At 36.7% G+C, this 26,687-nt stretch overlaps 1 protein-coding gene across 3 annotated transcripts in view; it reads left to right on the top strand.

The window, feature by feature from the left end:
- Positions 1-26,687, top strand: part of NCOR1 (nuclear receptor corepressor 1) — a 71,340-nt gene that overhangs the window by 18,098 nt on the left and 26,555 nt on the right. For 2 of the 3 annotated variants that reach the window (XM_054209314.1, XM_054209316.1), the window contains exons 4-19: positions 1,229-1,424; positions 3,190-3,372; positions 5,338-5,451; positions 7,869-7,925; positions 8,393-8,445; positions 10,299-10,365; positions 11,240-11,412; positions 13,229-13,319; positions 13,865-14,043; positions 14,516-14,570; positions 15,372-15,473; positions 21,831-21,961; positions 22,480-22,697; positions 24,354-24,416; positions 25,077-25,216; positions 25,951-26,077. In XM_054209314.1, the coding sequence (XP_054065289.1) occupies positions 1,229-1,424; positions 3,190-3,372; positions 5,338-5,451; positions 7,869-7,925; positions 8,393-8,445; positions 10,299-10,365; positions 11,240-11,412; positions 13,229-13,319; positions 13,865-14,043; positions 14,516-14,570; positions 15,372-15,473; positions 21,831-21,961; positions 22,480-22,697; positions 24,354-24,416; positions 25,077-25,216; positions 25,951-26,077 (1,949 nt within the window). Of the gene's footprint in view, positions 1-1,228; positions 1,425-3,189; positions 3,373-5,337; positions 5,452-7,868; positions 7,926-8,392; positions 8,446-10,298; positions 10,366-11,239; positions 11,413-13,228; positions 13,320-13,864; positions 14,044-14,515; positions 14,571-15,371; positions 15,474-18,435; positions 18,933-21,830; positions 21,962-22,479; positions 22,698-24,353; positions 24,417-25,076; positions 25,217-25,950; positions 26,078-26,687 lie in introns of those variants that run through there. The other variant, XM_054209317.1, reaches the window with a different exon arrangement.

The following is a 26,687-nucleotide window of genomic DNA, read 5'->3' on the forward strand; positions in this document are numbered from 1 at the left end:
AAACCCACTACAGATCAGGGTAAGATTAACTGGATTGTAGTAAATTAGCAAGAACATGCATTGGTTTAGGGATGAGGTTACTATACACTTTATGCACCGCAATTCTTTAGCATATTAGTATGCTGATATACAATTTTAAGCAAGAGTTATTGCTTGTAACAACATTTTTGTTTTGTGTTGTTTTTTTTTTTTTCCTTGGGTTCTTAGTAAGTATATCTGCTAGGAGCAACTTTATATGCTGGGTTACTGCTAGCAGTTTATTTTGGCTATAACTGAGGTATCTGGTTCTGAACAAATACCAGTAATGAATGTTGTGTAAATACTGGTCTACCTTAAAGTCTCATTAGAATATTCCCAGAAATAACTTGATGATAGTGAAATCTGGGGCTTGCATATTGCCTTCATCTTGTGTCACCAAAACGTCAGTACGGCTCTGTTTTAGTGCTGAGAATCATAGTAGTTTTTAGAGATCTCAAAAATTCAATTTATAGCAGAAGTAAATTCCCCCTCTCCCCGCATAGTAAATTTGCAAAAACTTCTTCAGTAGTTCTGGCAAAATACAGGAAATTACTGTCATCTCTTCAGTGGCACTTCATAGGAAGATGTTGAAGCATATGAGGTTCTTTTATGGACATCCTGTGCATTGCACTGTAAAGAAGCTAGTGATACCTTCTTCTGCATTTTTCTGAGAAGGAGGAGTTTTTGAATGACTCATGGGTTGAATCAATGACTGTTTCTGTCATGTAGTAGCATTTTAATAGATACCAAGTTCCAAATAGGCTCATGGCTCATTTGAAGCATTCTGTGTATATTTGAAAATTATTTGACTGCAAAAATGAAATAACCGAGCTGTTGTGGCCATCTGTGTTCAGTGGAATATAGTACTATATTTATCTCATGGATTATTTTTTTTGTTCATAATTTGAATCAGAGCTCCAATTTCAAAAAATATTATTGTATTAGTGTTAAGTTTCTTTTTAAGGGTTTGTAACGATAGGCATGCATTTAAACAGTGTCCTTTAAGATTCAAGTTAATTTTCTCTTTTTCAATGGATTTTTAGCTGTTGTGTTTTTGAAGATCATACTTACAAGCACTTGTTTGCTTTGCTGTTTAGAAGGAACTTCACTAAATTGCATCTCCAGTATATTTGAAAAGGGTTGAGGACGCCAAGTAGTTTTCTTGTATGGAAAATGTATATTTTAATAGTTTATCTCTTGTATATATTAGGCCTCAGGAAAGGAGAACTGGATATGAACAGCAATTTCATCCAGGTCCATCTCAGACAGATCATGATTCACTGGAATCTAAGCGACCACGTCTTGAACAAGTCTCTGATTCCCATTTTCAGCGTGTCAGTGCAGCTACTGTTTTGCCTTTAGTACATCCTCTGCAGGAAGGGTTGAGATCTGCAGATATTAAGAAGGTAAAACCATTTTCTGTTACGATGCTGAAGGTGTAACTTCCTATGTTGTGGTGATTTAATATTTTTATTTCTTTTTCTGTTAGGTAATTTTTAAAATTTCTTTAAGTTCATTCTTTTAACCCAAAAACTTAATTTTACACGTTATCATGAACTGTGGTCTTGAGTCAGCGTTACTCTTTTATAAAAAGAACAGTAAGATAAGTCTGCCTCAAACACAGTAAAAAGACTGGAGTTCTGAGTTGCCACTAAACGCTTAAGTCATTAAAAATCTCAGTTGCAAAATTATTATAGTATAGTACATGAAATATTTCTGCTTTTCAGTTGAAAGCTGCTGGCAAGTGCATGCAAGTCCACTTTTTTTCTGTAATGAATGTTTGTACTGAATGGTCAAAGTACTCCCCTCCACCCCCTCTCCCTTTTAAGCGTTTGAAATGAGTCTGCTTATTTACGTAACAGTAATTATACTTGTCACTGTCTCATTTTGGGTAAATCTAGGGCAGTCTGGTTTGGCGTGGATATTTTCTATTGTAGATACTGAATATTGATTAGCGCAATTTGTGTAGAGCAGACAAATGTCTTTTAAATGAATATTTAATATCTTCTCTCGTGCGTGCACACAAGCACACTGACTCACACCCGAAAAGGTGGTACGTAGTGGGTGTGACTTTTGAAGGTGAGCACTCAAGTTTCTAAACTCAGAGCATTTAAAGAAAAATTTCACCATATGGATTCAAAAGGTAATAGGCACCAGATTTTTTAGAAATCGATTACTTGTCGTGCCTTCTCTCTACCATTCCTTTTATGTGAATGAACTGTCTGTGAAATAAAGTAAAATTATGATGGCATGTGATTTCTTAGTAACTTGCTGTGTTGCATAGCAAAGATAAGATCAAAGGGGATTGGAGAAACCAAGCTAAGGCATGCAATGTTAACATGCTTGCATGTAACTGAATTTTTGTCCAGGCGCTACATAAAGATATCTACTGTCTCAGTGTAGATATACAGCCTTGTATTATGTAGAGAAGAGGAATTCAGGCACATCGTCTTTCAGTCAGATTGGCTTGAATGAGGGATGTATAACTGAGCTGGCATTTGCCAGCTAGGCAGTCATGGAGCATGATGGTTTGAGGACAGAAACAAAGACAAGGTACAACAGTGCTTATGTTAGAACATCAAGCAAGTTGGAATATGTTGTTTAGAGATGGGCGAAAAAGAAAAGACAAAAAAATCAAAGCCAAGTGAATAGTGACCTATCCTCCCTTAAGTCATCACTTTTCTTAACTCATGTTAAGTTCAAGAGAACTTAACATTTATAACCACAACTAAATCCAGATGTACTTTATCAGGCTGGTCATGGTTATCTTCAAGAGTATCCTCATCAATATACGTGCAGAGTATTGAGGATTTGCTCTCAAGTAACCCTTCATTTAAATGTAAAAGATACTGTTGATGTTTATGAAGATATATTTTTAAAAGGGAAGTGTTTTGATCTTATTTTGGTTTCAAGGTGAATATTGAAGTTTGCTGTTATTTTTCAAGGTGGACTTTGAAATTATGCTATCATAAATGGGCTGTCAGCTAATTCTAAAATATTTAGAGCACTAATAAACTGAAATATTTAACTTAGCTCCTCAACAGAGATACAGATAACTGGAAAGTCTTTTTAATTCATGCGTGCTAATTTGGTTACTGAACACACGTTCACCTCTTATCAATAAGACTGATTTCTCTCAATCTCCCCCCCCCCATCCTGTCCCCATGAAAGGACCCAGCTTTTGGAGGAAAGCATGAGGGACCATCTTCTCCAATTTCTGGTCAGCCTTGTGGGGAGGACCAAAATGCTTCACCTTCAAAGCTGTCAAAGGAAGAATTGATACAGAGCATGGACCGTGTGGATCGCGAGATTGCGAAAGTTGAACAGCAAATCCTTAAACTGAAGAAAAAGCAAGTAAGCATAGCAGACACTACCATTGTTTTCTGCCAGTGAAAAAGGTGTGGAAATACTTCATTTGTTGGTGGTAGTGGTGAATTTTTGGTTACGTGAACCAAATGAACAAGTTAAAAAGGGAAGGTTACGTATACAATTTTGCTAGAATGTTTAAATAGATTGGATATAATGTAGTTTTAAACACTTCTGAAAATAGGAGAAAGCCACATAGAACACCAACAGTAGATGGCTTTATATTTTAAACTTTTGTTAGATGATTAGTGAAACAAGGGCACTGTGACTGCAATTTCAGCTTTAAAGATGACTGCTGGGTGAGGGGAGGCTGTCATCTTTCTTCTTTCACAGTCTGTGCAAGGGGAGAATCCTTTGCACGTGTCTCCAAAACCAGAGCTTGTACAGAAGTCCCTGGATCATCTGCTTTCACAAGGGCAAGAGATCCTATAACATCTGGAGCTCAGGTTAGCCTTGGGGGAAAGTGTAGTAGGAGGGGTGCGAGTGAACAGACAGAGAGCAGAGAAATAAAAGAGGAAATCTCTTTTAAATCTTTTTTTTTTTTTTTTTTTTTTTTTTTTTTAACTACGGTTCTTGCTATGCTTTGCATCAGAGAACTGCACTTCAGCCATTGGGAGCAAAGGAAATGTTTGCTGGCAGTAGCTGTTGCCTTCCCAGTAGCTCTTGTGGCCAACTAAACCCACCCTACAATCTAGGCATCTGTTACTCGTTGGCAAAAACAAAGTCCTTGTCTCCTTTTCCTTTATGACTTTCAAAGATCCAGATAGAAGTAGTGCCAGCTTTAAGGTTGTTGTTTTTTTTTTTTTGTTTGTTTGTTTTTTTTTAATGGGAGCTCTGTAGGAAATGAGTTACGCTGTAGGATTTGTTAACTTGTAGGTCTGGGATAGCAATAGACAGTGGTATGCTTTTATGGTCTGGAAGCATTTAATTACATCTGAATTTTAATGACCTGTAGAGTGACCTTCAGCAGAAAACCAAAAAAGGATGTCACCAAGTACCTGGCTGTGTGTTAGTGATACTTATCTTCTTGTTCGTTTGTTCACTTTTCCACAAAGTCAGCAAGTACTATGTGTATCTTCTGTGAAGGTTCATTTGTTTGTAGTATGATTTGCCTTTAAAAAAAAAATATTACAAAGTTGCTGTTGCCTGCAGTAATTGAGCCTGCTTATTATGGCATTCTGCAAAAATTTTAGATTTTGAATTCTCATGAATCAAAATAGCACATTCTAGCTGGTGTTGTAAGCAGGATGGAGCATCAGAAGTTTTTTTGTTGCGTGTTTGTAGCTGGAATGGATGAAGGATATTTACAGTTAAAAAATTAAGACGTCACCGAATCAGATTTATTTGATGTGAAAACAAATCATAGCAGTGTGGTAGCTTGGAAAATATTACTCTCTTTTTGCTTATTTGGTATTGTAACAATCTTGGAACTTCAATACATGTGGAGTGGTTTATTTCTGCTGTGAAGTACATTTAGAATGATGTTCTCTGTGGATTGTTAGAAGGACTTTTGTACCTTTTTTTTTTTTAAAAAAAAAAAAAGTAGTAGTAATGACACTCGAATATCTACAATGTAGAAAGGCATCTCTGTGGTTTCTTCCTCTGTGAGAACGCAGGTTTGGTGCAGCTGTTCTCCAAAGTTAATGTTTTTGTTTAAAGTTAAATAGGGATAAACTATAATGCGACAGAGGCTTTAAATTTCAACCTGAAACAAGTCTGATTTAATGCAGGTGAGACTTGTAAACAGTTAATTTGGTTTACCAATAGTACAAAAAATAGTCTTGTTACTGTACCTGTTGGCATTAAAGCTATTTCATTCATTCCTTGTCCGTTAAGAGGAGAAATGACAGGCGGTGCTAACTGTTGATCAGATGCATATTTTATCTCTGGTGACTAATTACTGGTAAGGGTAACATGGTGCGGATGGCTGATTTTCTTTCTTTCGTCTCTTAGCAACAACTTGAAGAAGAAGCTGCTAAGCCTCCAGAGCCAGAGAGGCCTGTCTCCCCTCCTCCAGTGGAACAGAAACACCGCAGTATCGTCCAAATTATTTACGATGAAAATCGGGTAAGCATGCTTTTCAGTTGACTGAGTGTAGCTGTAGGTCTGACCCAATGTGCTAAAATTCCTTGTGTCTTAATTAATTTCTGTGGGGCAATTTTTGCTTCTCCTCTATTAGTGATTTCCCTGCCCCTCTTTTTAATATTCATTTACTTCTTTAAATGAAAGACACTTGCATGACACTTCTATTCTTGATCACAGGATCCTCCTATCTTATAAGCAGTCTAGGGAAACACATCTATGGGTCTCATCCCTAGACCTCTGTGTTGAGATACATATCTATCTATATATCTACGCACATGCATACATAATAGATAGGTATGTTTGTGTGTATATATAGGTATATATAAAAAAAAGCTTCAGAAATTTAACTTGAAGTCTCTTTTCCTCACATAAATACTGACAAGCTTGGCTGAAGACACAACATTTAAATTAGCTGAAGGGGAAAAACTGCATATGTTTTAAGATTCTGTGCCTTTTTTTTTAAACTCTGACTTCTCACACTTAAGATTTGGGTAAATGACCAGATGTGAAGAAGTAGTATATAGGTGAATTGTGAGCTTGTATTCCATAAGTGGTGATAAAAGCACAGGAGCTCAGTAATATCGCCACCATAGCAAAGTGCTTCCTGCTTTTTTTTCCTTGGTAGTTTGGGATTAGGGAGTTGAATATCTGCTGGTTTTGAAAGTGTTATGATCTTTTGTGAGAGTGGTATATGTTTGTTTAATTTCCCAATTTTATTTTGTAGTTTAGAACAGCTAATTTCTCTTACAATAGACTGTTTTTGAAAATTTGAGATGGTAAAAATCTGCAACCCAATACTAGATTTTTTTTTTTTACAGTAGAACTCTGTCCCAAGTGTTCCATGCAGCCTCTTCTCCCCCTCCCCAAGTTGTCTGTAAAATTTGATGTATTTACTTAATACAGGACGTTAGGATGATTAATATGTTACAAAAACTGATGTAACCAATTTAGAGCGATGTGTTTACTTCTGGTTACAAACCAGTTTTACTGTTTTTAAATCTCCTTCATGCTATAATGAAATCGAAAAGTATTAAAATCATTCGATCACCTTACAAGACTTCCTCAAGCTCAGTTGCATGTTGAGTAGTAGGCAAAACTGTGTGAATTTGAAGACAACGTAGTCGGCTACTGTGCAACTCTGTCTGCTAACTGTGGTTATGGGTGGCTTTCACAATAGAATTTTGAAGGTGCTGTTGCATTCCCCGTGTTGTGTATGTGCAAGTAGATGGGGAAACCCATTTTTATGTTGTCTGAGATGGAGTGACGTGCATCAGTGTATAGTCATTTATTAGCTGCTTCTGTCTGTGTAGCTCTTCATATAGTGTTATATATACAAGGGGAATTACCAAGTTTGATGCATTTGTGAATCCGTTTAGCACTTGGTTTGTGTTCTCATATCAGGAATTACATGTGATTACACGTACTGCAGAATGGCAATATTGATGGGGCTTTGTACAAGTAGCATGTGTCAGTACTCACTGCCTTATTTAAAAGATTATTAAAGATGTTATTAAGCCATTTCTGTACATAGCACTTGTTTGGTGTCTTTCCGTCTACAGTTGTATAAGAGAACAGTCCACTTGGCAACTTTCATCTTCAAACCATGCAGTTTAGGATAATTACTTTTAATATTCAACTACTGTTGGCTAAAATTTGGTTAAAGTAGTAGGGCAGGAATTCACCTTTAAATGTTTTGAGACCAGAAAAACTATTCTACCAGGGTAACACTATAATATTTCCTTGATATATAATTATTTTGTACAGCTGTGAGTTCCGAAGAATTTCTCAAGATTGCAATTACATGGAAAGAGGTTAGGACTTAGCAGAATGCTTTCTAATAATAACTGCTCTATGGATTAGTTTATCGTGTATTTTTCTTTGCAGGTGTCTTAGCGCTAGCACATAAACTGTTGGGGAGAAAGAAGCAAATTTGAACTAGTCTGTTAGGTCATTACGGATAGTCTTGTCTGCTGACAAAGGGCTTTGGAAGATCATACAGGCTTGAAATGAATTTGTGAAAGCCAACTGTCTTATCCAGTGCTGCCTCCTTTAGGGTCAGAATTGTTTTGAGGTCTTTGCCTAGCGTGAGGGAAGGAGGACCTGTGACATACTACTCTGTGTGTGTAATATTTGCTATGTTATTTATTAAACTTATGCTCTTTTTGAACTGCTTTTATACTTTTGTCGGCTTCCAAAGATGGAGATCAGAGTAGTAACTGCGCAATTCAGGTTCAGGTTTCTTGATTTGCTGAGGCAACATTGCAGAAGTAGGTTAAGAAGGATGTAGCAGGATGACACAGGGGTTTAGCAGCTAGCTTAAGTGAAAGAGTTCAGGTGCACTTTTGATACTAACTTCAGCTGCTTTACTTAAACTATACAAAAAAATTCTTTATTTGCAGAAAAAAGCAGAAGAAGCTCACAAGATTTTTGAAGGTCTTGGTCCAAAAGTTGAACTGGTAAGTTGCATTTTTTTGGTTGGTGTGTTTTGTTTGTTTTTTTTTTTTTCCCTTCTGTGTTGCTAGTGTTGGTTTCATATCTGTAATTCTGTTGTGGTAAACAGATGTAGTTCTATGTTTGTGTATAAAAGAAGTATGTGTTTAAATACACTGGTGAATTGGGGCTTGAGTGAACTGATTTGCACGTAAGGTAATCTTTTAAAATGGATTTGAATCTATTTGAGAGAACAGTTTGAAATATGAAAAATTGAAATACTGTTATATACATAGGTATTTATAATGATTTAATTTTAAGTAATGAAATCTGTGCTTCGTGTTGAGCATTTTTCTTCTAGTCCCTTCAGATTACACTCAGAGATGTGGCACCGTTGGCAAAATATTAAAATATTGTTTAATATATTGCATATACTTTTAGAATTACATGCATTGAAAAGTACTAAGTGTACCTTTCTAATCCAAAATTGCAGCCTCTTTACAACCAACCATCAGACACAAAGGTCTACCATGAAAACATCAAAACGTAAGTGCTTTATTATCTTGTCATTGTGCCGTTTAAGGGGGTCTAGACTCAAACATTCACTCAGATTTTTTTTTTTATCTGCGATTTACAAATAGGATGCGTGTACTTCAACCATATTTAAAAGCTTCCCGTCTATGTAACTTTCCAATTTCTTTGTTGTAGAACAGTGCTATAAGAAATCAGTTATGTGTACTGAAGGTAAAGGGAAACAGTAACTTTTCATCATAATTTAAAGATAAAAATAAATCCTAAAATGTATTTTTTAAGTTGGTAACACTTGCATTTTTCAAAGCCTAAATACCAGATTTGACCTAGATATGCCTGGTCAGCTCTTCCTGACTGTACTGTTCAGAGAAGGGTTGCAAAAGTTAAGGCTGTCAATAAATGATTTTTTTGTTATTACCTATTTATTTATTGACTTAACCATGTACTCATTTTCTGTCATGGGCTGCGAGCAGAGTTGTTGCATGCTACACTTCCTTGTTATTTAGGGCAAACCAAATTCAGTGATTTGAAGTAAACTGGTTGTCATCTTCTGGAAGAAACGTGGATTTTGAGGGAAAACTAATTTTTTTGTTCCTTGTTAAATGTAGAACTCTTTTCTCAAATTTTTATGAGTTAACTTTTTTAGTTCTCTGAAGCAAATATCTTTTATTAATGGAAATGAAGTTTTAATAAATTAATTTTAAAATGTTTTAATTAAGCTTATTTGTACTCAAATTCAAATGTCCATTAAGTTGCAACTGATTCCTTTGAGTGTCTCAGTTCTGCAGAGATAATGGTGGACTCATTTCTCTACAGAAAGCAATTCATATTGTAAAATAAGGTCTTATTTTTTAATGCGTCTGTGTCAAACCAGTATTGATCTTACTCTGTAGCAATGTGTTGAAATAGCAAAATAGTGATCATTCTATGGCAGTAAAAATCAACTTATTTTCAAAATATGGATTTCACTTTGGTGAAAATAATTGCTGAATTGTAGCTGCCATAAAAGTGCATATTCCTTATAAATCCTCTTTGAGGAAATGCCACTCTATTGTTAACTGTGAAGACCAAGGCCTTTTCATAGCTTCTCTAGGATGGTAACTGGCAGGAAAATATTTATTTTCATGTCGCACTTTGAAACTGAAATATCAGTGTTTTTGAGGCAAACTTTACTGCTGTGGCATGATTATCCTGATTCAAGTTTGTTGAAGAACATTACTGTCTTCGTAAGGTTTTTTTATTCATTAACCAATTTCTATACTACCAGTTTTCCCAAAAGAAGAAATAAATTGTCAGTTTCAGATGTGAAGAAATGCATAGTGAGTTACGTGCATATTACTAAGAGCTGTAACTTTTAGTACCATTTCATAATATTTTGTAAGTACAGGAAAAATCCTACAGATGGTTGTCCTTTAAAAACTTCTCTTAAAGTAAATCTTTCTCCAGTCCTTCAAATGTAGCTGTACAGCAGTTCCAAAATACTTAATTTTTTATTAATATATTGTAAAACTCTTAAGGATTGAATTGCGATGATAATAGTTTTCTAAATCATAATATCTTAAGCTAAATTTACTCATTTTGGCGTAATATCTCTCTTGTGGTGAAGGAGAGCACCTAGCTTGAAATTGGAAGCTTTTGTGTCTCAGTTGCTTGTTCCAGCCTTCTTCAGGAATCTTCTCTCTGATAGAATACAGTATTAGCTAGATGATTGTTTCATCAGGAGGAACTTTCCCTCTTTTTTTCTACTACAAAAAGTATTTCTTGTAATAATGATCTGGCATCTAGAATCCATACGGGCTTTGAGTAATTTTGAAGTGCTTGATTCTTATGTAGTTCATGTTTTATTTTTTTCCAATTTCACTTTCCAGAAACCAGGTGATGAGGAAAAAGCTAATTCTATTCTTTAAAAGAAGAAATCATGCAAGAAAGCAACGGGTAATACTATCATGTTTTTGTAAAAAGGGCACGTGGTTGGTTTTCTCTCTGGATCCTTGACTTGCATTCCCAAATTTGTCTTGTAAATCCCATTCATTAGAAAAATAAGATCTTAAGCTAAAATTATGTTGATTTATTGGAAAGTAAACGGCAGGTTTATAATTGTGGTTTGTTGATCATTTGACTGAAATCCATCTAAAGTACAATAAGGAAAAAGCTTTTTTTCTTTTGTTTTCTTTATGAATGGAAGAGACCCGGTGAAAATCTTTAACTGTTACGCCTGGCCTCTCCCTGAACTTCTTTTCTTGTATAGCAGCTATAGTATCAAAAAGAAAATGGGGCAGATGGCCAAGTTTTTTTTCAGTTGGACAGCATTTTTAATCAAATTTGTGTACATTGGATACCAGTATTAATTGACTTAATGCTTTCTCTTACATGCTGTGGTAGCGAGTAACATACAAAGTCAAAAGGCTGTTTTGAGTGGTGTTTGAAAGATCATTTTTATTATTAAGAATAGCGGAAGATTATACATCAGATTGGAAGATTCCCCCATGAAAATGTAATGAAGTATTTTTGTTCTTACAGTCTTAGTTTATTCATGTAGGAGCAGCCCTCTACATATTGCTGAGCTTGAGGATATACTGAAATGATTCCAGCCACATTCTGTTAATTAAAATTTTAAGATAAAATAAATGAAAACAAAAAAAAAAAACTATCCACTTCCTCACCTTCTCTCTGCTGAAAATTGGGTATATGTCATCTTCAAAATGGAAAGCCAATAGAGCAGGAAAAATACAGAGCTCAGCCACATTGTGGGTACTCATCACTAAGCGTGTTTGTGTTTAGTTCAAGGTTTACTTTTGGAATTTAACAGGAACAGAAAATCTGTCAACGCTATGATCAGCTGATGGAGGCATGGGAGAAGAAAGTTGACAGGATAGAAAATAATCCTCGCAGGAAAGCGAAGGAGAGCAAAACAAGAGAGTACTATGAAAAACAATTTCCAGAAATCCGCAAGCAAAGAGAACAGCAAGAACGATTCCAAAGGTATTACCATAGATTTGAAATATTCCTATAAAATACCTCTTAGGACTTAAGTTTTAAAACTATTTATAACAAAATTAGTTTAGCTTACTGGTTAGGTTTTACGTTCATCATTTTAGTCTTTAAAAAAAGACTATTAGTGTTATCATACAGTATGAAGTAAAATGTTCTTTCATTGCTTTAGGGATGTCCACATTGTTCCTTTCCTATCCCCCTCTTTTGATCTGCCATCAAACCCCATATTTTTCCAAAAGGACTGCAGAAGAAGGGCTAATTAGCAGAGGCTAGTTAGGTTGTGGTGCTTGGGGAGGCTGTGTGAGTGAAGCTGTTCGGATGCACAGAGAGGTTTGTGCAGTTGGTCTTAAGATAATTGGAGCATCAGCTTCACGCAAGCTTATTCATTTTGGGCCTACGCCCTAATTTATGCTTAGTATTTTTCTGTCACGGGGTGTCTGTGTTACTCCTTTGTTTGATGATCCCTATATACATTAGCCTGCACACTCCAAAATCATTTGACTTTAATTAACAATTTGAGTGATCTTTTGTTGTACTTGAAGTATGCAAGAGCTACGACAATTAAGTCGCTATTACTTAATTTTAATCTATCAGACGTTTGCTAAATGGAAACTGTACAGAGTCTTAAAAGGCATGAAGTGCAATTCATTTGAGAGTTCACTTTATCTACGGTGCTGTTGGTAGTGCTTTAAATTAGAATTAGGTCAAGTTTGATTCAGATCTGTGTTCAAATCTGTTTATCTAATGTTTGAAATCGTTTTAATACACCTTGGAGAGTTCAAGCCCCGTAAAGATTTCGTCTCATTATCTCTCCTAACCATCTGTCTAAATTCCCTTACTTCATAAAATATAGGAAAAGCAGATAGTTTGCAATATATTGTGAAGTCTGCAAGATCTGACTTTGTGGAATCAAGAAAAGAGGAAAAGAAAGTAAATTGTTAGAACAGAAACAGAACTCCTATCTGTAAGAAGGTTTTACATTCAGAATATATCACATCTTTGTAATTGCAAACTACTTGGGAAGGGGCCGTCTCTTTACGTTATATTTATGATCTCTAATGTAGTGGCATCTTTGTGGCTGTGCTTGTAATATTAATGCTGTGTAAATACTAAGGTTTTTTTGTCAGATTTTGTGCAAATTGATTAGTTCGGTAAAATCTTTGAGGAACCGAAGATGTTTTGTCTCTGTGACTGTCAGTCATGTTTATCTCTGAAATGCTTTTTGACCCACATGCCATAATATACTATTATGGTGTTCTTAAGTGTAAAGATCACTAGCTGAAAAATTCTTTCAAATTACAGCACTCTCCATCAATTCAAAAGTTAAAAGTGTTCCTTTGTTGCAGTGAATCTCAGTGCTGTATTAGTAACTTCACCAAATTGATGAACGGCAATTTTAATGTGTTTTTTTTCTTTTTTTTTTTTTTTTAAAAAAAGCTGTCTTTCACTAAGATGATGATTTCTGTGCCACTGGTGGATATTTCTCAGCAGAAGGCTGTTAGTGTATCTAAAGCCTCTACTTGCAATGGAATCGGTTGTAACGCTCCTTTTTTGATGTTGACTCAAGCGTGCCCTTGCTGAGCCTTGCAAATTCACCTGTAAAACCGAGCAGTTGTTTGAAATTGCAGCACATGAACAGAGTTTGTACTCTGATGCTACTTAAGAAAGAACAGCCCTAATTAATTTGGGAGACTGGTAACAGTATTTTAAAGACTTTTGAAGGTTGTCATTGTTGTGTACAAAATCTGAAAATACAGCTGCTTTCCACTTTATCCTTACTACTTCTGTTTTTCCCTAATTCTAGAGTTGGTCAGAGAGGGGCTGGACTCTCAGCCACTATTGCTAGAAGTGAACATGAGATTTCTGAAATCATTGATGGACTCTCTGAGCAGGAGGTGAGGCTCTTGTCCGTACTTTGCTGTAGCAACACGGCAAATGACTCCATATCCTTTTACTGGCAGTGAAAGGTCTCTTTCAGAGGGTTTGGGTTTTTGATAAGAGAAACCTTTTTGGGCTGGTTGGAGGAGTCTATGTGAAGTTTGGCTTGAAGCAGGTCTTACAAATACTTTTCTTTTAAGGGTTACGTTTCCTAATTGTATCTGTCCTAGATTTTTCTTATGTGTCCGTGTTCATTGCAGGCTTGCTACAAGCTAGTTTTTTACAGCTCTAACAAACATGTGAAAACTCTTCCTTTCTAAAACCCTGTGCCCCATTTTAGTTTTTCATCATTTGCGACACACTTCCCTTTAGCTGACTGTGTAAATGTTCATTGGGATAGTCACAACTTCTAGAAGAGTTAAAAAGCGGACAAAAAGAAGTTTCAAACTAACTGTGAATGTATACTGTGGTGGAGCTTTAAAGAGTTGTGTAATTCGGTAATTGTGAACATTAGTAGCAACTTTGTGTATTCTTTACTTTTTCTTTTATTCTTTGCCTGTAGAATAATGAAAAACAAATGCGTCAGCTCTCTGTCATTCCTCCCATGATGTTTGATGCAGAACAAAGACGAGTGAAGTTTATTAATATGAATGGTCTGATGGAGGATCCCATGAAAGTTTATAAAGACAGACAGTTCATGAATGTCTGGACCGACCATGAGAAAGAGATTTTTAAGGAAAAGTAATGGGCTTTCTTATCTTTTATTTTTATTATGTTGCAAATGACAGTTAAATACCTCACCCCACAGTAAACATCAGTTCAATAGGGAATGCTGAAGCTTTTGCGCAATAATATTTGATGATGTTCTTAGTTGGATGAATGAATTGCAAAAGTTTTAGACTTCTCTACTTATTTTTCAAGTGAGTAGGCTCACATGCATTTAGTCCTTAGATAAGAAATTCTCTTAAAAATACTTTAGTTCTGTGATAAGATTAAAATGAGAAAAGTAGGTATATGATCTCATTATATCAGCTAATAGCTAATTTCAGGTGCTTATTTCTAAATTTGCACAATTTGAAAACTGGGCTTTTTAGACTAATTTCAGTTGTGTAAATCAAAGGCTTGCTGATGGAAAAGATTGTTTGGAAGACTGCTTTGCGTATTTGATCGTGAATTATGGTGTTAAACTTAAATAATTTCTGATTTATAAAAGGTTTGTCCAACATCCCAAGAACTTTGGTCTAATTGCTTCCTACCTGGAACGAAAGGTAAGATCTTTTTTAATGTAAGTAGAGCCTAGGGTGGGATCCCTAACTTTCCAAATGTAAGTCATTTATCCCAGCATCGTTTTCTCTTCCTGGAAAAAATTTTAGGTCTAAAAAAAGTTACTGCTTTCACAGGATTTTGTAATAATTGATCAGTAACATAATCAGTGCATGCAAACATCTGACAAAAAAGTTAGTGAAATGACACTATTGACAGCAATAAAAGAAAATGGCGCTGCTTTTGGGTTTGATTTATTTTCTTTTTGAAGCAGGTAAGCTTCTTTAGCTCTCTCACTGTTTAGATAAGGACATAATGGCTCTGCTGAGCCACTCTGCTAACTCTAAGAAATCTTGCCACCCATTTTCCAGTCGGTGGGATCCTGCTGCTGGCTGAATTAGTCGTTAGAACTAATTCTAGTCTTTAGAACTGATTTGGCAGACCAGATGTAAGCAGTAATGGCGAGTTAGGATTTCTTAAGGCTTACAGCAGCATCTTGAATGTATACAGCTATTATGATAAATAAAAGCTTTCAAACTTGCAAATTGTCTAGTATAGATTAAATCATGCAGACGAGAGTAGCTGAGGGATATCATACGTACATGGGACCTGTGTTTAACGCTACGATTATGTGCATAGTTATATTGTTATATTTGTGTGTGAATTGGCTTCCCTGCTGAGCAAACAAATCTAATAGAGTTTTATTTCAGTCTAGGGACTGAAGTGTTGAGAGAAATTAAATACTAAAACCGTATTTTTTTTTTATACCAGTAAAACCTAATTATTTTTTTGCTTTTTCGCTTTAGAATGTTCCCGACTGTGTATTATATTATTATTTGACCAAGAAAAATGAAAATTATAAAGCCCTTGTGCGAAGGAATTATGGTAAACGCAGAGGAAGAAACCAGGTATCTGAAATTTATTTGTCACTTGAATATTGTTATTTTATTGTTTCATATTTACAGCTGTCTTGCTATCTGATATAGCAAGTATGGGGAGGGGAAGGAAAAATAATTATTTTTATCTTACTACATTTTTGCCCTTTTTAAACTTAAGGAATTCTGACCTCAAGGGTGTTCTTGGTTAGTTTGCTTTTAATTCTGTGGAATATATTCTTCCTTTGCACGTTTGTGACTCTTTTTTCCTATACGAAAATTCATTCCATTTGAGGACCCTGCCATAGACATTGAAGTTAACATTAAATTCTGTGTTGAAGCCAACAGGAATTATGTTTAGCGTGTGATTTGCAGTGGAAAATATATAATCACTTATTATGTCAATGTTTGTCAAAAAGCAGAAATTAATAGGGATCTTTATTTCGTGGTCAGGCTCAAAGTCAAACTGGAACTTAATAGCGAAAAGAAAGAGACCAATTTAATGCATGCAAATAAAAAAAATTCTGCTGATCCAGGAAGTTTTCTTCTGGAAGTTTTGGAAGTCTTTGGAGGGGAAAACAGCATATTATGTACAAAAAGCATATAAATACATATAAAAACAAAAATTAAGAAACAGGTATTCAGGAAGTACTGAAAATAGAATAAAAGCTATGTCAGTGACAAGGTTAGGAAAAAAGGTCATATATGAAATAAAGTACCTGAAGAGAGTATTAGATGTAACAACCAAGCCTGCAGGTATTTCGAGTTAGCATCCTTAAAATTAATCTAACAGCTGGAAACCTGTATGGATACGATGTGCTGAAGAAATACCCAGTGCTTTGTTGGAACTGAAGCTTGATGAGGGTGGGAGGGGACAGTCTTCTCAAATTCAGGGTTTTAGAAATCTGCAGATATTAAAATCTGAAGAGCTGTGGGTTATTTGATTTAGTCCTATCTCAGCAGCGATACTAAAAATTGCTGAGACTTCAAGGTATTGTGACTGCGCAAATCTGTACGGAACTGCAAAGCAGCAAATCAACTAAATATTACACTTCAGGATATGTGAACCCTGTTTTCTAATAACATAAGTTTTCTGAGAGTCCCAGCAATAGAAATATAAAAGAAACTTGCTGCAAACAGCTTCAGTTGATAAGATGATCCTGTTTGCTAGAAACAGTCGTCGTGGCGTGCTTCTGTGATGCTGTTGTACTTAAACCTTTTAAATTATAGTTTGGTGTTCTAAGAGGAGAGGTCAGGTCACAGAAGACTTACTTGTCTGTACCCCACAAATTATGGATTGCCTATGGATAAGGTCACTTTCATTCTGAACAGGATTTAGTTAGAGCTTCTGCTTTGACCAGTTGTGAACTGCTGTGATGGGTGAGAATACTGGAAGTATCCTGTATTTTGCCAGAACTTCTGTTAGACTTTTTAAGCCTAATAATGCTTTTTAGTAGAAGTGTATTATTGTGTGACTAGTGATCGTGATAGATTCCAATGAAAGTATGGATGTATGGCAAATACAAAGAAGATGGAAATAAACGAGTTTTTGTCTAAAATGTAGACAATCACTGTGGACACTAAACACAGATAATGCTGCCATTTTAAGTGAATCAGTTTCATATTCCAGTATAAAATGAGATTGGTGTTGTCGTAGTAAGTATACATAGGTTGAGCAATATCTTTGCCATGTGCTGTTCTTCTGGAGCTCTTCTAAGAGTTGCGGAGCCAGAACTGGCTCAAGCTGTAATGCAATGTAACTGTAAGTTTTGAGATATTCAGAAGATCATAACCCTGTATTTAACTGTCTTTCAACATTGTTAAACTTGAGAGTATTGGAGCTGGTAGAATTCAAAATTTGAATGGATTTCTCAATCCATAAGTTGTTTGCTTTCCTTGGACAATGCATATAAACTCGAAAGATTTTAATTACAGCCTTGTACACAAGGGCATAGATGCATGAACTTAGCTCACTCTGGAAGGAAACCCAAGCTGCTCTGCCTGACTTTGGAACTGCTCCTCTGAATACTGATTTATACTCAAATTACTAGCTCTTCTTGAATTTTAACAGAGTTGTAGGTCCTAGTTGCTGGTTGTTGGTCAGCATTAAGTACTACAGCAGATCACTAAACTTCGGGCAACTGCTAGAAGGTTCATGTGTTGGACTTCATAGCACTGAAGAATGCTGAGGTGTATTTGCAAGGAATACGCTAAACATTCTAAATGGGAAACTTTACCATTTATGGCAGTTTAAATTCAGAAGTATTGTGGTTAGTGTGTTTAATAAAGTAAGGAATTACATGGTACCAAAAATCGTATTTATATTTCTTAATTTTATTAATGATTAATTAGCAACATCACTAACAGCTAGTAAAAAAGCACTTGAGAGTGTTGAAGTGCCTTGCTTGCCAGAATTTTTATCTTAGAGTTGCAGATTGCAGTTCATCCCCCCTTTCCCTCCCACACCCCAGCTTTGTGGGGAGCCGATATTTTTCATATCTCAGAGCAACAACGTGAAGCTTCTTTGCTGATGGGCAAACACAAGTCCTGTGAGACTTGCGATGTGCACCAAGATGTGCCTATGCCGATAACAGGTGCTTCAGCTTAAACTCTTAATAGTTCATATATTTTTGTGAATTAGAAGGCAAGCAAATAGAATATTGTGGTGAAGAAGATACTAATGGTAATGATGGTGAAATCCTTCAGAGAATGTTGTGAGTACAACTTGACTCAAGTTTCAGCGTGGAGGCTTTTACTTTAGAGAAGATGAATGCTGGATTAAAGCATGTCGTGTTATGAGACGTAAGGTTTATTGAATTCTGATATGTTTTTCTCCTCAAATAGGTCTAGAAAGGCCTTATTATAAAATGTTAGCCAAACCGTTCCAGAACACTTAGAGGCAACTAAGCAAGCGTGTCTTAAACCAAATGTGACTTTTCAAACAAAGAGCAAGTTTCTAAAATAGTATTGGAAGAACGCGTGGGTATGTGATGCTTTTGCATGGATTATAGAGAATTCCTTAAGTAACTGATGGAATGGAGGTTCTCTCCCAGTGAAGTTTTCCGTTGCAATCTGGTGGTGGTCGGTGAGGGGAGTGTTTCTGTGCCTGGCTGCCTGGGCAGCACAGGCAGCTGGCGGTGGCCGGAGCCGTCTCCCTTCGCAGCAGGTGGAAGGGCCCAGTGATGTGACTAGACAGAAATTTGCTGTATGTCTGTGACGGCCAATCAAGCCCGGCTCGGTGGGGATTACCTCGGGTGACCCCGGTGAGATTAGAAGGTTGTATGTGAGATGGGCAACTCCGCCGTAGGCAGCTTAAGTGGCAGAATGACACAATTTCCTGGAATAAACACGTTGCTGGGTCAGGCGGCCTCTGCGAAAGAGCTGTGTGATGTCGGTGCTGGAGTGGGGTTTGTCCTTTTGAATCGTGCCCCGAGTTAAAGCCCATCCCCTTGCCTGGATAGTAAAAGTTTTAATCAACAGATGAATGTGCAGGTACGTCGCTGACTGAGGCTTCAACTGTTTTAAGGTTTGTGTTTAACCTGCACTTGACCTATTGATTATGAATGTTAAGTAAATTAACTGTGAAATAGAGAACCCTGTTATTTACAAAGTGTGATGATGTTAAGTTAGCCAGGCAAAAAGAACAGGGTATTTTCAGCAACTGTTTTTTAAATAGATTATATGTAAAATATAGCTTTTTATTTTTTTAATTTTTTTTTTCTTCTGAAAATGCAATTTTAAACCCCTTGCCTTTGAGGCCAATCTATCTAGCACGATGGAAATAATTTATCTTAGCATGTCTCGGACATCTTGCTTGAAGGAAGTTTTTGCATAACCAAGTAGTGCCAGGGTCTTAAATGCTAATAATTTGCAGCAAGATGATAGTGGTTAATGTTTGGGTTTTCTGCTCCAGTTCACATTATTAAAAAGTCAAAAACAAGTCCTTTTTGTGACTGTTTCCAGCCTCAGTTTTGTTAGTGAAACAGTGACACCTGCTGCTACACTTAGAGGAGGGTTGGTTCCTCTGTGGAAAGGAAAAGCCTATTTTGAGGAATTTTTCAGTGGATTGTAAAATCTGAGTTAATGAAGTCCTAGAACCGCAGTCTTGTAGGTCTTTGTTCTTGTCTTTCCATGAATTGCCAAGTGTCCTTGGGTATTTATTTGAAAGGTAGCTTTTATATAAGTATTATATGTATTTTGCTTTTTTTAAAGTTGACTCAGAGTTTAATGCCCAGTAAGGAACAAGTGGGTTCTACACACACGGAATTTTTGTGGAGAGCACCTGGGTATTGTGGTTCTGAATGGGTGACTGGGTTCTGAATGGGTGACTGGTCCGACAGAGGTGGTTTCTTTAACCCATTCAAGCCCCTTCAGTGTCAGCTCCAGCGTGTGGTTCCCTTGGTGTGGCCATATCTGACTTCCCACCCTCTCTTGCATTCCGTAGTTTCCTATGAAAATACATTTAAGGCAGAATTTAAACTGTGATCATGCGTTTTCAATAAACTTATATATTTTCAGAGAGGAGGAGGAGCACTCTTTCTTCCTCTTCCTTCTCCCCTCACCATTAACTGGAGTCGTGCCCGCTGTAACCTCACCTGCAGCCTTGGGCTTTCTTTTCTCTTTCTTCTTGTACAGTGCCTAGTACAGAAGGCTTGGATTTTTCTGGGGCACTCGGAAGATCACCTTGTTACAGATACTATTCTGGGTGCATGGGCAGTATGGATTAAGCTCTAGATGCTTGATGCGGGTTGCTGGCTTTTGAGGCCTGTCAGGAGAATTAATTTATTTACCATTTGCTTCGTGTAAGGGTTCTGGGAGTTTGGGGAGTGGGTTACATGGTTTATTTAGTAGCAGAAAACTACTGCTTGGTAATTTAAGCTGGAGAGGAAGGAGTTTGCAGCCGAGCTGTGGACAGAGATACTCGGCAGTGTTGGAAAGCAAGATGGTTTGACCGTTTGCAGATATATCATTGTGGGTGGCAAAAACAATGTTTAGACTCCTAAATACGTTTAGGGATGGTTACAACAGTAAAACTTAAGTAAATCTTTTCTATAGTTACATTTGACAGATCTTTCCTAATACTTGGGATTTTTTTTCTGTATGAGCAGTATCATTTTTTTCAAATGCTTTCTTAAAACATCAGAGGATATTTGGCCTGTCTAATGTTAGGCCACCGCTAACAGCCAAGTCAGGCAGGGAATGCTGAGGCTATTTTATTTTTTGTGTGATAAGGAATAGCAAAAACAATGCCACAATTTTTTCTTCTGTTTCTTAGTTTATTTTTTAATTATTTTTTTTTTAGCAGCTGAAAGGGGTCATGCTGGTAATTCTATGTGATCACATTCAATAACAGAAATTTCTTCCATTAGTTCCTGTTTGAAGCAGATTGTATCTTCTGGAAAGTTTAAATCAAATTTATGTGCTTTCTGAAATGAGATACTTGCACGTGGTAGCCGTCTGGATTGCTATGAAAGATAAGAAGTGAGAGTCCCTTAACAGACAATGCGTAAATACTGTTTTGTGCAGTTTTCCTTAGTATAATTATGAGTAATGGTAATTCCTTTGTCATTTGTCAGTGCTTATGTGCTTGTAAAACTATCATTTCAATAAAGACTATAGTTAAATAAATAAATAAATAATTCTAGGCTATAATTTTTCTTCCATAGATTCACTGGAAACATAAGTCTGAAATCCATAATTCTGAAATTTTTTGAATTATATTTCTTAATTACTAATGACGGTTTTGAGAAGATGGCGTAGAATTGGTCATAATGTTCATGCTGCAAGATCTTCTGCTTCCAAGTTGTGAGCTCTCAGGTTTCACTATTTTAAAATGGACAACGTTAAAAATAAAATTTGAGAGGAGTGACACCATTACTACGCGAGGTGTTGGTCAGACCTCTCCAAGCACTTTTAAAACGTAGCTGTTCATTTTTAGTGACATACAACAGCACATGTATTTGTCAACACATGTACGTGTACATTATCGCCTCTGTGCTCACACTGCAGAAGAAGCCTGTGCCTCCATGGAATTCATAAGACAAAATACCGTATCTGAATGGGACAGCTGACCAGAAGAAACACAAGAGAAATCAAATTGAGAGGTTCTGACGATATATACAGCTAATAGATAGAAACTGCACATTCTGTGGCAAAGGGGACTTCTGAAGTCTGGGAGATAATGCTTGGAACATCACGTTCATTATGATTTCAGGGTGCAGATGGGTGTTACAGTTTTGGGCAGAGGCGTTTTACTGTTGTGTAGACCAGTGTGCAGTGACTGTAATTTAAAATATTATCCAGTGGGAGCATCAGTGTTTCTGCTGAGTACAAGTTGCTGCACTTAGTGCGATCAGGTTGTTATAATGTGTAAATCTCATTTCATTTCAGCAACAAATTGCTCGTCCTTCTCAAGAAGAAAAGGTAGAAGAAAAGGTAGAAGAGGAAAAAGCAGAAAAAGCAGAGAAAAAAGAGGAGGAAAAGAAAGATGAGGAGGAAAAGGACGAGAAGGAGGAATCTAAGTAAGTATATGTACTGAAAGTGCATTAATTCACGCTAGATTGCAGTTTTTTGCAAAGATCAGGCCAGGATTCGCATTAATCTGACAGTGAAAGCTGGACTGAAAACTGTTCCTAGTTAGGGTAGGTTTTGTGTATAAAAATTTTTTTGGACATACCAATTTCTCTGCTTTGCTGAACTAATCAGACTGATGGAAGAAGCCATAGGATTACTTTTTTGCACATCTAATAATTTTCACACCTTGTTGGTTTGGGTTTTTTTCATATGTTCTATCCCAGTATTCATACTTTCCTTGAAGTTGATAATATCATGTATCTGTGTTGCTCTCTAGCAAGTCTAAATTGTGGGCAGTAAGTGAATTCTGTTTCACTTAAAGGCGTCTTTTGGGTTTGTGGAGTTTTGTTTGTGGTTTGGTTTGGGTTTGTTGTTGTTTTTTTGGGGTTTTTTACATCCATATTCAGGAATATCTGCCCATAACAGCTGTCTGACTGTGACTGAATTATATTTTAACTATTCCCAGAGAGAATACCAAAGAAAAGGACAAAACTGAAGTTGCACCAGAGGAAACAGAGGAAAGGGAGCAGGCCACTCCTAGGGGCCGAAAAACTGCCAATAGTCAAGGTCGTCGGAAGGGCAGAATCACCAGATCAATGACAAACGAAGCTGCACAAGCAAATGCTGCTGCAGCTGCAGCCACTGAAGAGCCACCGCCGCCTCTTCCACCCCCACCAGAACCTTGTGAGTAGCTTTTATAAGGCACTCGGGGACCCATCTGGTCGTCAGGCTCTTCACTGACATAAGGCTATTTTCTGTGCGTGCAGTGCACTTTTTTTTCTTTTAGTATTATGTCTTTATTCTTAGGCCTGCTTATAATTTTGTGTGGTACAGTTAAACTTTACAAGTGTAACTTCATGAATAGTACATGTGTAATCAGATGACTCTGTTAGAACCACGTGGGGGGAAAAAAGGGCAGTTCAGCCTTTCTGTGGTAACTCCTTTTTTCCTCTTTGCAGGGTTAACGATGGATCTGTAGAGATCCAAATGCCTTTGACACAGATTGACTTACAGGCTGTAGCTCACAGAGGTTATTGTTAAATAAGTAAGCCTGATATTTGGGTACTTTAGGGAGTTTTATAATCTGAACTAGATCCTAGGTAAGAGCCTTCTTTGAAATAAAATGTCACTTTCTCGGCAGGTATGGTTGCAAAAGACTACGCTGTCTCTGGCTGCCTGTCTGAAAAGGCTGACATGATTTGTGGTGCAGAAATACTAGCAAACAGTATACCCCTTGTGCGTAGTAAATAATTATCCAGGGTGGTGGGGCAGTTTTGTTTTTTTCCTGCCGTGCTCTGCTGTGGCAGTTTGTTGCTCCCAGCTCTTCAACTGGGCAGTTACAAGCAGCTGCTATTTTAGAATTGCAAAAACTCTTCTGTTGTTTTTGCATGTTCCGCATGTCATAAAGAACAGAGTAAGTGGGCAAATGAGTTATCGTTTAACTGTAAACATCAGATGGTGATAGGTATTCTTGCTCAGTTTGGGTTTTTTTTTTTTTTTGGTCAGCAAATAGAATAAGCAGTAGTGGTCTTCGATTCTGTCTTTTTTTTTTTTTTTAAACCATTTTTGCAGAGTTTTCTGGAAAATCCAAAATAGCTTTTCAGTGGATCAGATACCTCATAGTGTCCTACTTTTATGGTTTGTTAGTGGAAGCTGTTGAAGGGTCCGTGTTGCATGCTATGTGTAATGGCATATTGTATGAAAAGGAAATGGAGGCTGTTGCAGCTTAATGCCATTCAGAAATTTAAACAGAACGATATAAAATCCAGAGAAATTAATGAAAAGTATTTTGCATTGAATCATACTTAGTTTCCTGCTTGGTTTTACTTACTGGTTTTTTGTTTTCCTTTATTTTTCTCTGTCCGGTAGGAGACTCAGTGAATACAAGAATAGTAGATTTCTTGATACCCTCTAATCGATAAAAAACCATTTCAGTGCTTTCCTCAGCAGTCGGTGAAATAAGGTGGAACTAGCTTATATATAGCATGTTGCATTGCCGCTTTTAGTACTTGATGGTAATCATTGACAGTTTAAATACAATTTTAGTGGCAAATATATCTAAGTTACTTACAAGTCTTCCTTAATAATTAATAGACAGATAATTAATCACAGTTCTGTAGGCAGAATAGTCTTGAATTGTGCTGCAGTTGTGGTGGTTCCTACTATATCTCTAACTTGGTTTAATGGAGACTGACTACTTCCCACTGAGAAGAGCAGCTTTCCCAAATGACTTGAACAAGCCTTAATGTAAATAGATTAATTGACTGTGGGATGCATGATTGGTGCCATAATAGTGAATCCTGGTCTCTTCTCTCATCAGTGTCTTTGTTTCTCTTTAAGCTTCTGCGGAGCCTGTGGAAACATCACGCTGGACAGAAGAAGAAATGGAAGTTGCTAAGAAAGGTAAACCTTGTGAAGCTTTTGACTTACTTCTGAATACTTGTATTTACAAAATTATCATATTTTTTTTTGCAGCACTACACTGAATGACTAATTTGAAATCTGCTGCTTTTGGTTTTTGTTTAAAAAAAGCAAACGTCTTTAACAGACAAAATCAGTTTTTTGAGACCCACATTGACTTTTTTCATATGGGCTGCTTAAAACTGTTTCCTGTTGTACTTGCTACACCGAAGTCTGTGAAACAGATGTGAAGGTGTTTGTCATATGTAAATTTTCAAAGTAATGTGTTTATAAGTTACAAAAATTTCTTTTGTGTAAGACATTCTTTTCATGGAAAAGGTAATCTAGTTTATAACTTGTTTAGTCATTTGGCAGATACTATCACGTGCAAATCTTATGCATAAAATCAATATTTTAGCAGAGGTGTTACATACTAGCAACAGCAAAGAGTTAAATTTGAAGGCTTCATAGGCAGACATTCAGGTTGACACAGCTTTTTTTCACCTCATAAGTAATTACCAAATACATTGCCATAATGAGAGTTCTCTTAAGGACAGAAATACTTCTCTATCTTACCTTCCTGTAGACATTGTTTCATTTATTTGGGTTTGGATAGCTGAATCATTTATCATAGTAAATATTGGTTCTTATTTGTTTGAACAGGCCTAGTGGAGCATGGACGAAACTGGGCAGCAATTGCCAAAATGGTTGGGACAAAAAGTGAAGCTCAGTGTAAGAACTTCTATTTCAACTATAAACGGAGACACAATCTGGACAGCCTCCTCCAACAGCACAAGCAGAAGGTAAGTGCAGTGGACATTGCATATTTTGCAGGGCAAAACTTGGCATCTTTCTGAAGCCATTCACGGTTCACTAAGACTTTTGCAGTCACCACTTGTTTCCTTTTCCACTTGTTTTTGTGTTGTGACATAAATCTAGAAAAGGCAGCTGATGCTCACTGACCTGTGATACTAATCAGTTCTTGCTTTAAAATGCAATAGAAAATTTTCTATCAGATAGAACACTCAAGCCTGAAGAATTCCTTAGTGCTCTGAAAACCACATTCCTTATCCGTAGACCAGCAACTGTAGAAGTTCAGGTCATTGCTGTAGAACAGTTACCTTGAAACACAATAAGCAGTAACCTTACAAAACAGAGCAAGAGAATTAGTAGAAGACCAAGAACTGAAAGATTTAGGGCATCTAAGGTAGAATCCTGAGTGTTAGAATCCTCTAAACTGTGGTGTTATCCTAGTCTTCTCTCAGTGAAGTGAGGACCATCAGTGTTTGTGTTTGCTGCAGTAGTTCTGTTGTTCCCCAGACATATCTTGGCACAGTGGTTTGTTCCCAAACTTATTTTTCATCAGAGCAGCAAAAGCTGGCCTGAAGTTGAAAGGGTGTGCCCGTGTGAATGATTCTGTGCTAAATAGATATTCTCTGCCTTTCATTTCAACTTCAGATTGATAAATGAGAATGCATGTAAAAGGAAGTAATACTTGCAAATTTTCGGTACAATGTAAATGCCATGTCTTTGTCAGTCTTCGCGAAGGCCCCGTGAGGAGCGAGATGTATCACAGTGTGAGAGTGTAGCTTCGACTGTGTCAGCTCAGGAGGATGAGGATATTGAAGCATCTAATGAAGAAGAGAATCCAGAAGACAGCGAAGGTAAATTTTTCTGGGAAGGAAACTTGTGCGTGTACAGAAATGGACGTATGTTTTGTGCCAATTATATGCTCAGAAAGCTGTGTTCCACTCCATAATGTAGTGCTCAAATACTATGTTTCAGATGGATTTTAGCAATTGGAACTCACTTCACCGGTAGTACCTGGAGGAGGAAAAGCATTTTTAGTATAGAGCAACCTTAAGATGTTATTGCTTAGTATCTTGAGATACTGTGACTTTGCTATCTTCTAGAGGATAAACTGACAGCACCTGGCAAAAAATTGTGTGTGTTGAAACAAGTTGAGTCAAAGATATGTAACCTTTCGTAGTTGATAGCAAAGCTTCAGACAGGCAAATTGAAGCATTGGGGTTTTTTAAATGTGTTGGTTGCAACTGCTAGTAATTATAGGCATTCAACATCAGTCAGTCTTGGCCAACCAAGAAGCTATAAGCAATAGAATTTATGAACGATGAATCAGAGAATATGGCTGAGTCTTGAGGAGGTTTTTGGTTGCATTTGTTTTGTTGTTTGGTTTTTTTTAAGCTACAGTATGTGTGTGTAATCTGGCAAATTGTCCGTTTCTACAATAAGTCAAAATTAATGACTTGTTTT

The sequence above is a fragment of the Rissa tridactyla genome, chromosome 7 (genome assembly GCF_028500815.1).
Source record: "Rissa tridactyla isolate bRisTri1 chromosome 7, bRisTri1.patW.cur.20221130, whole genome shotgun sequence".
Classification (NCBI taxonomy): Eukaryota; Metazoa; Chordata; class Aves; order Charadriiformes; family Laridae; genus Rissa; species Rissa tridactyla.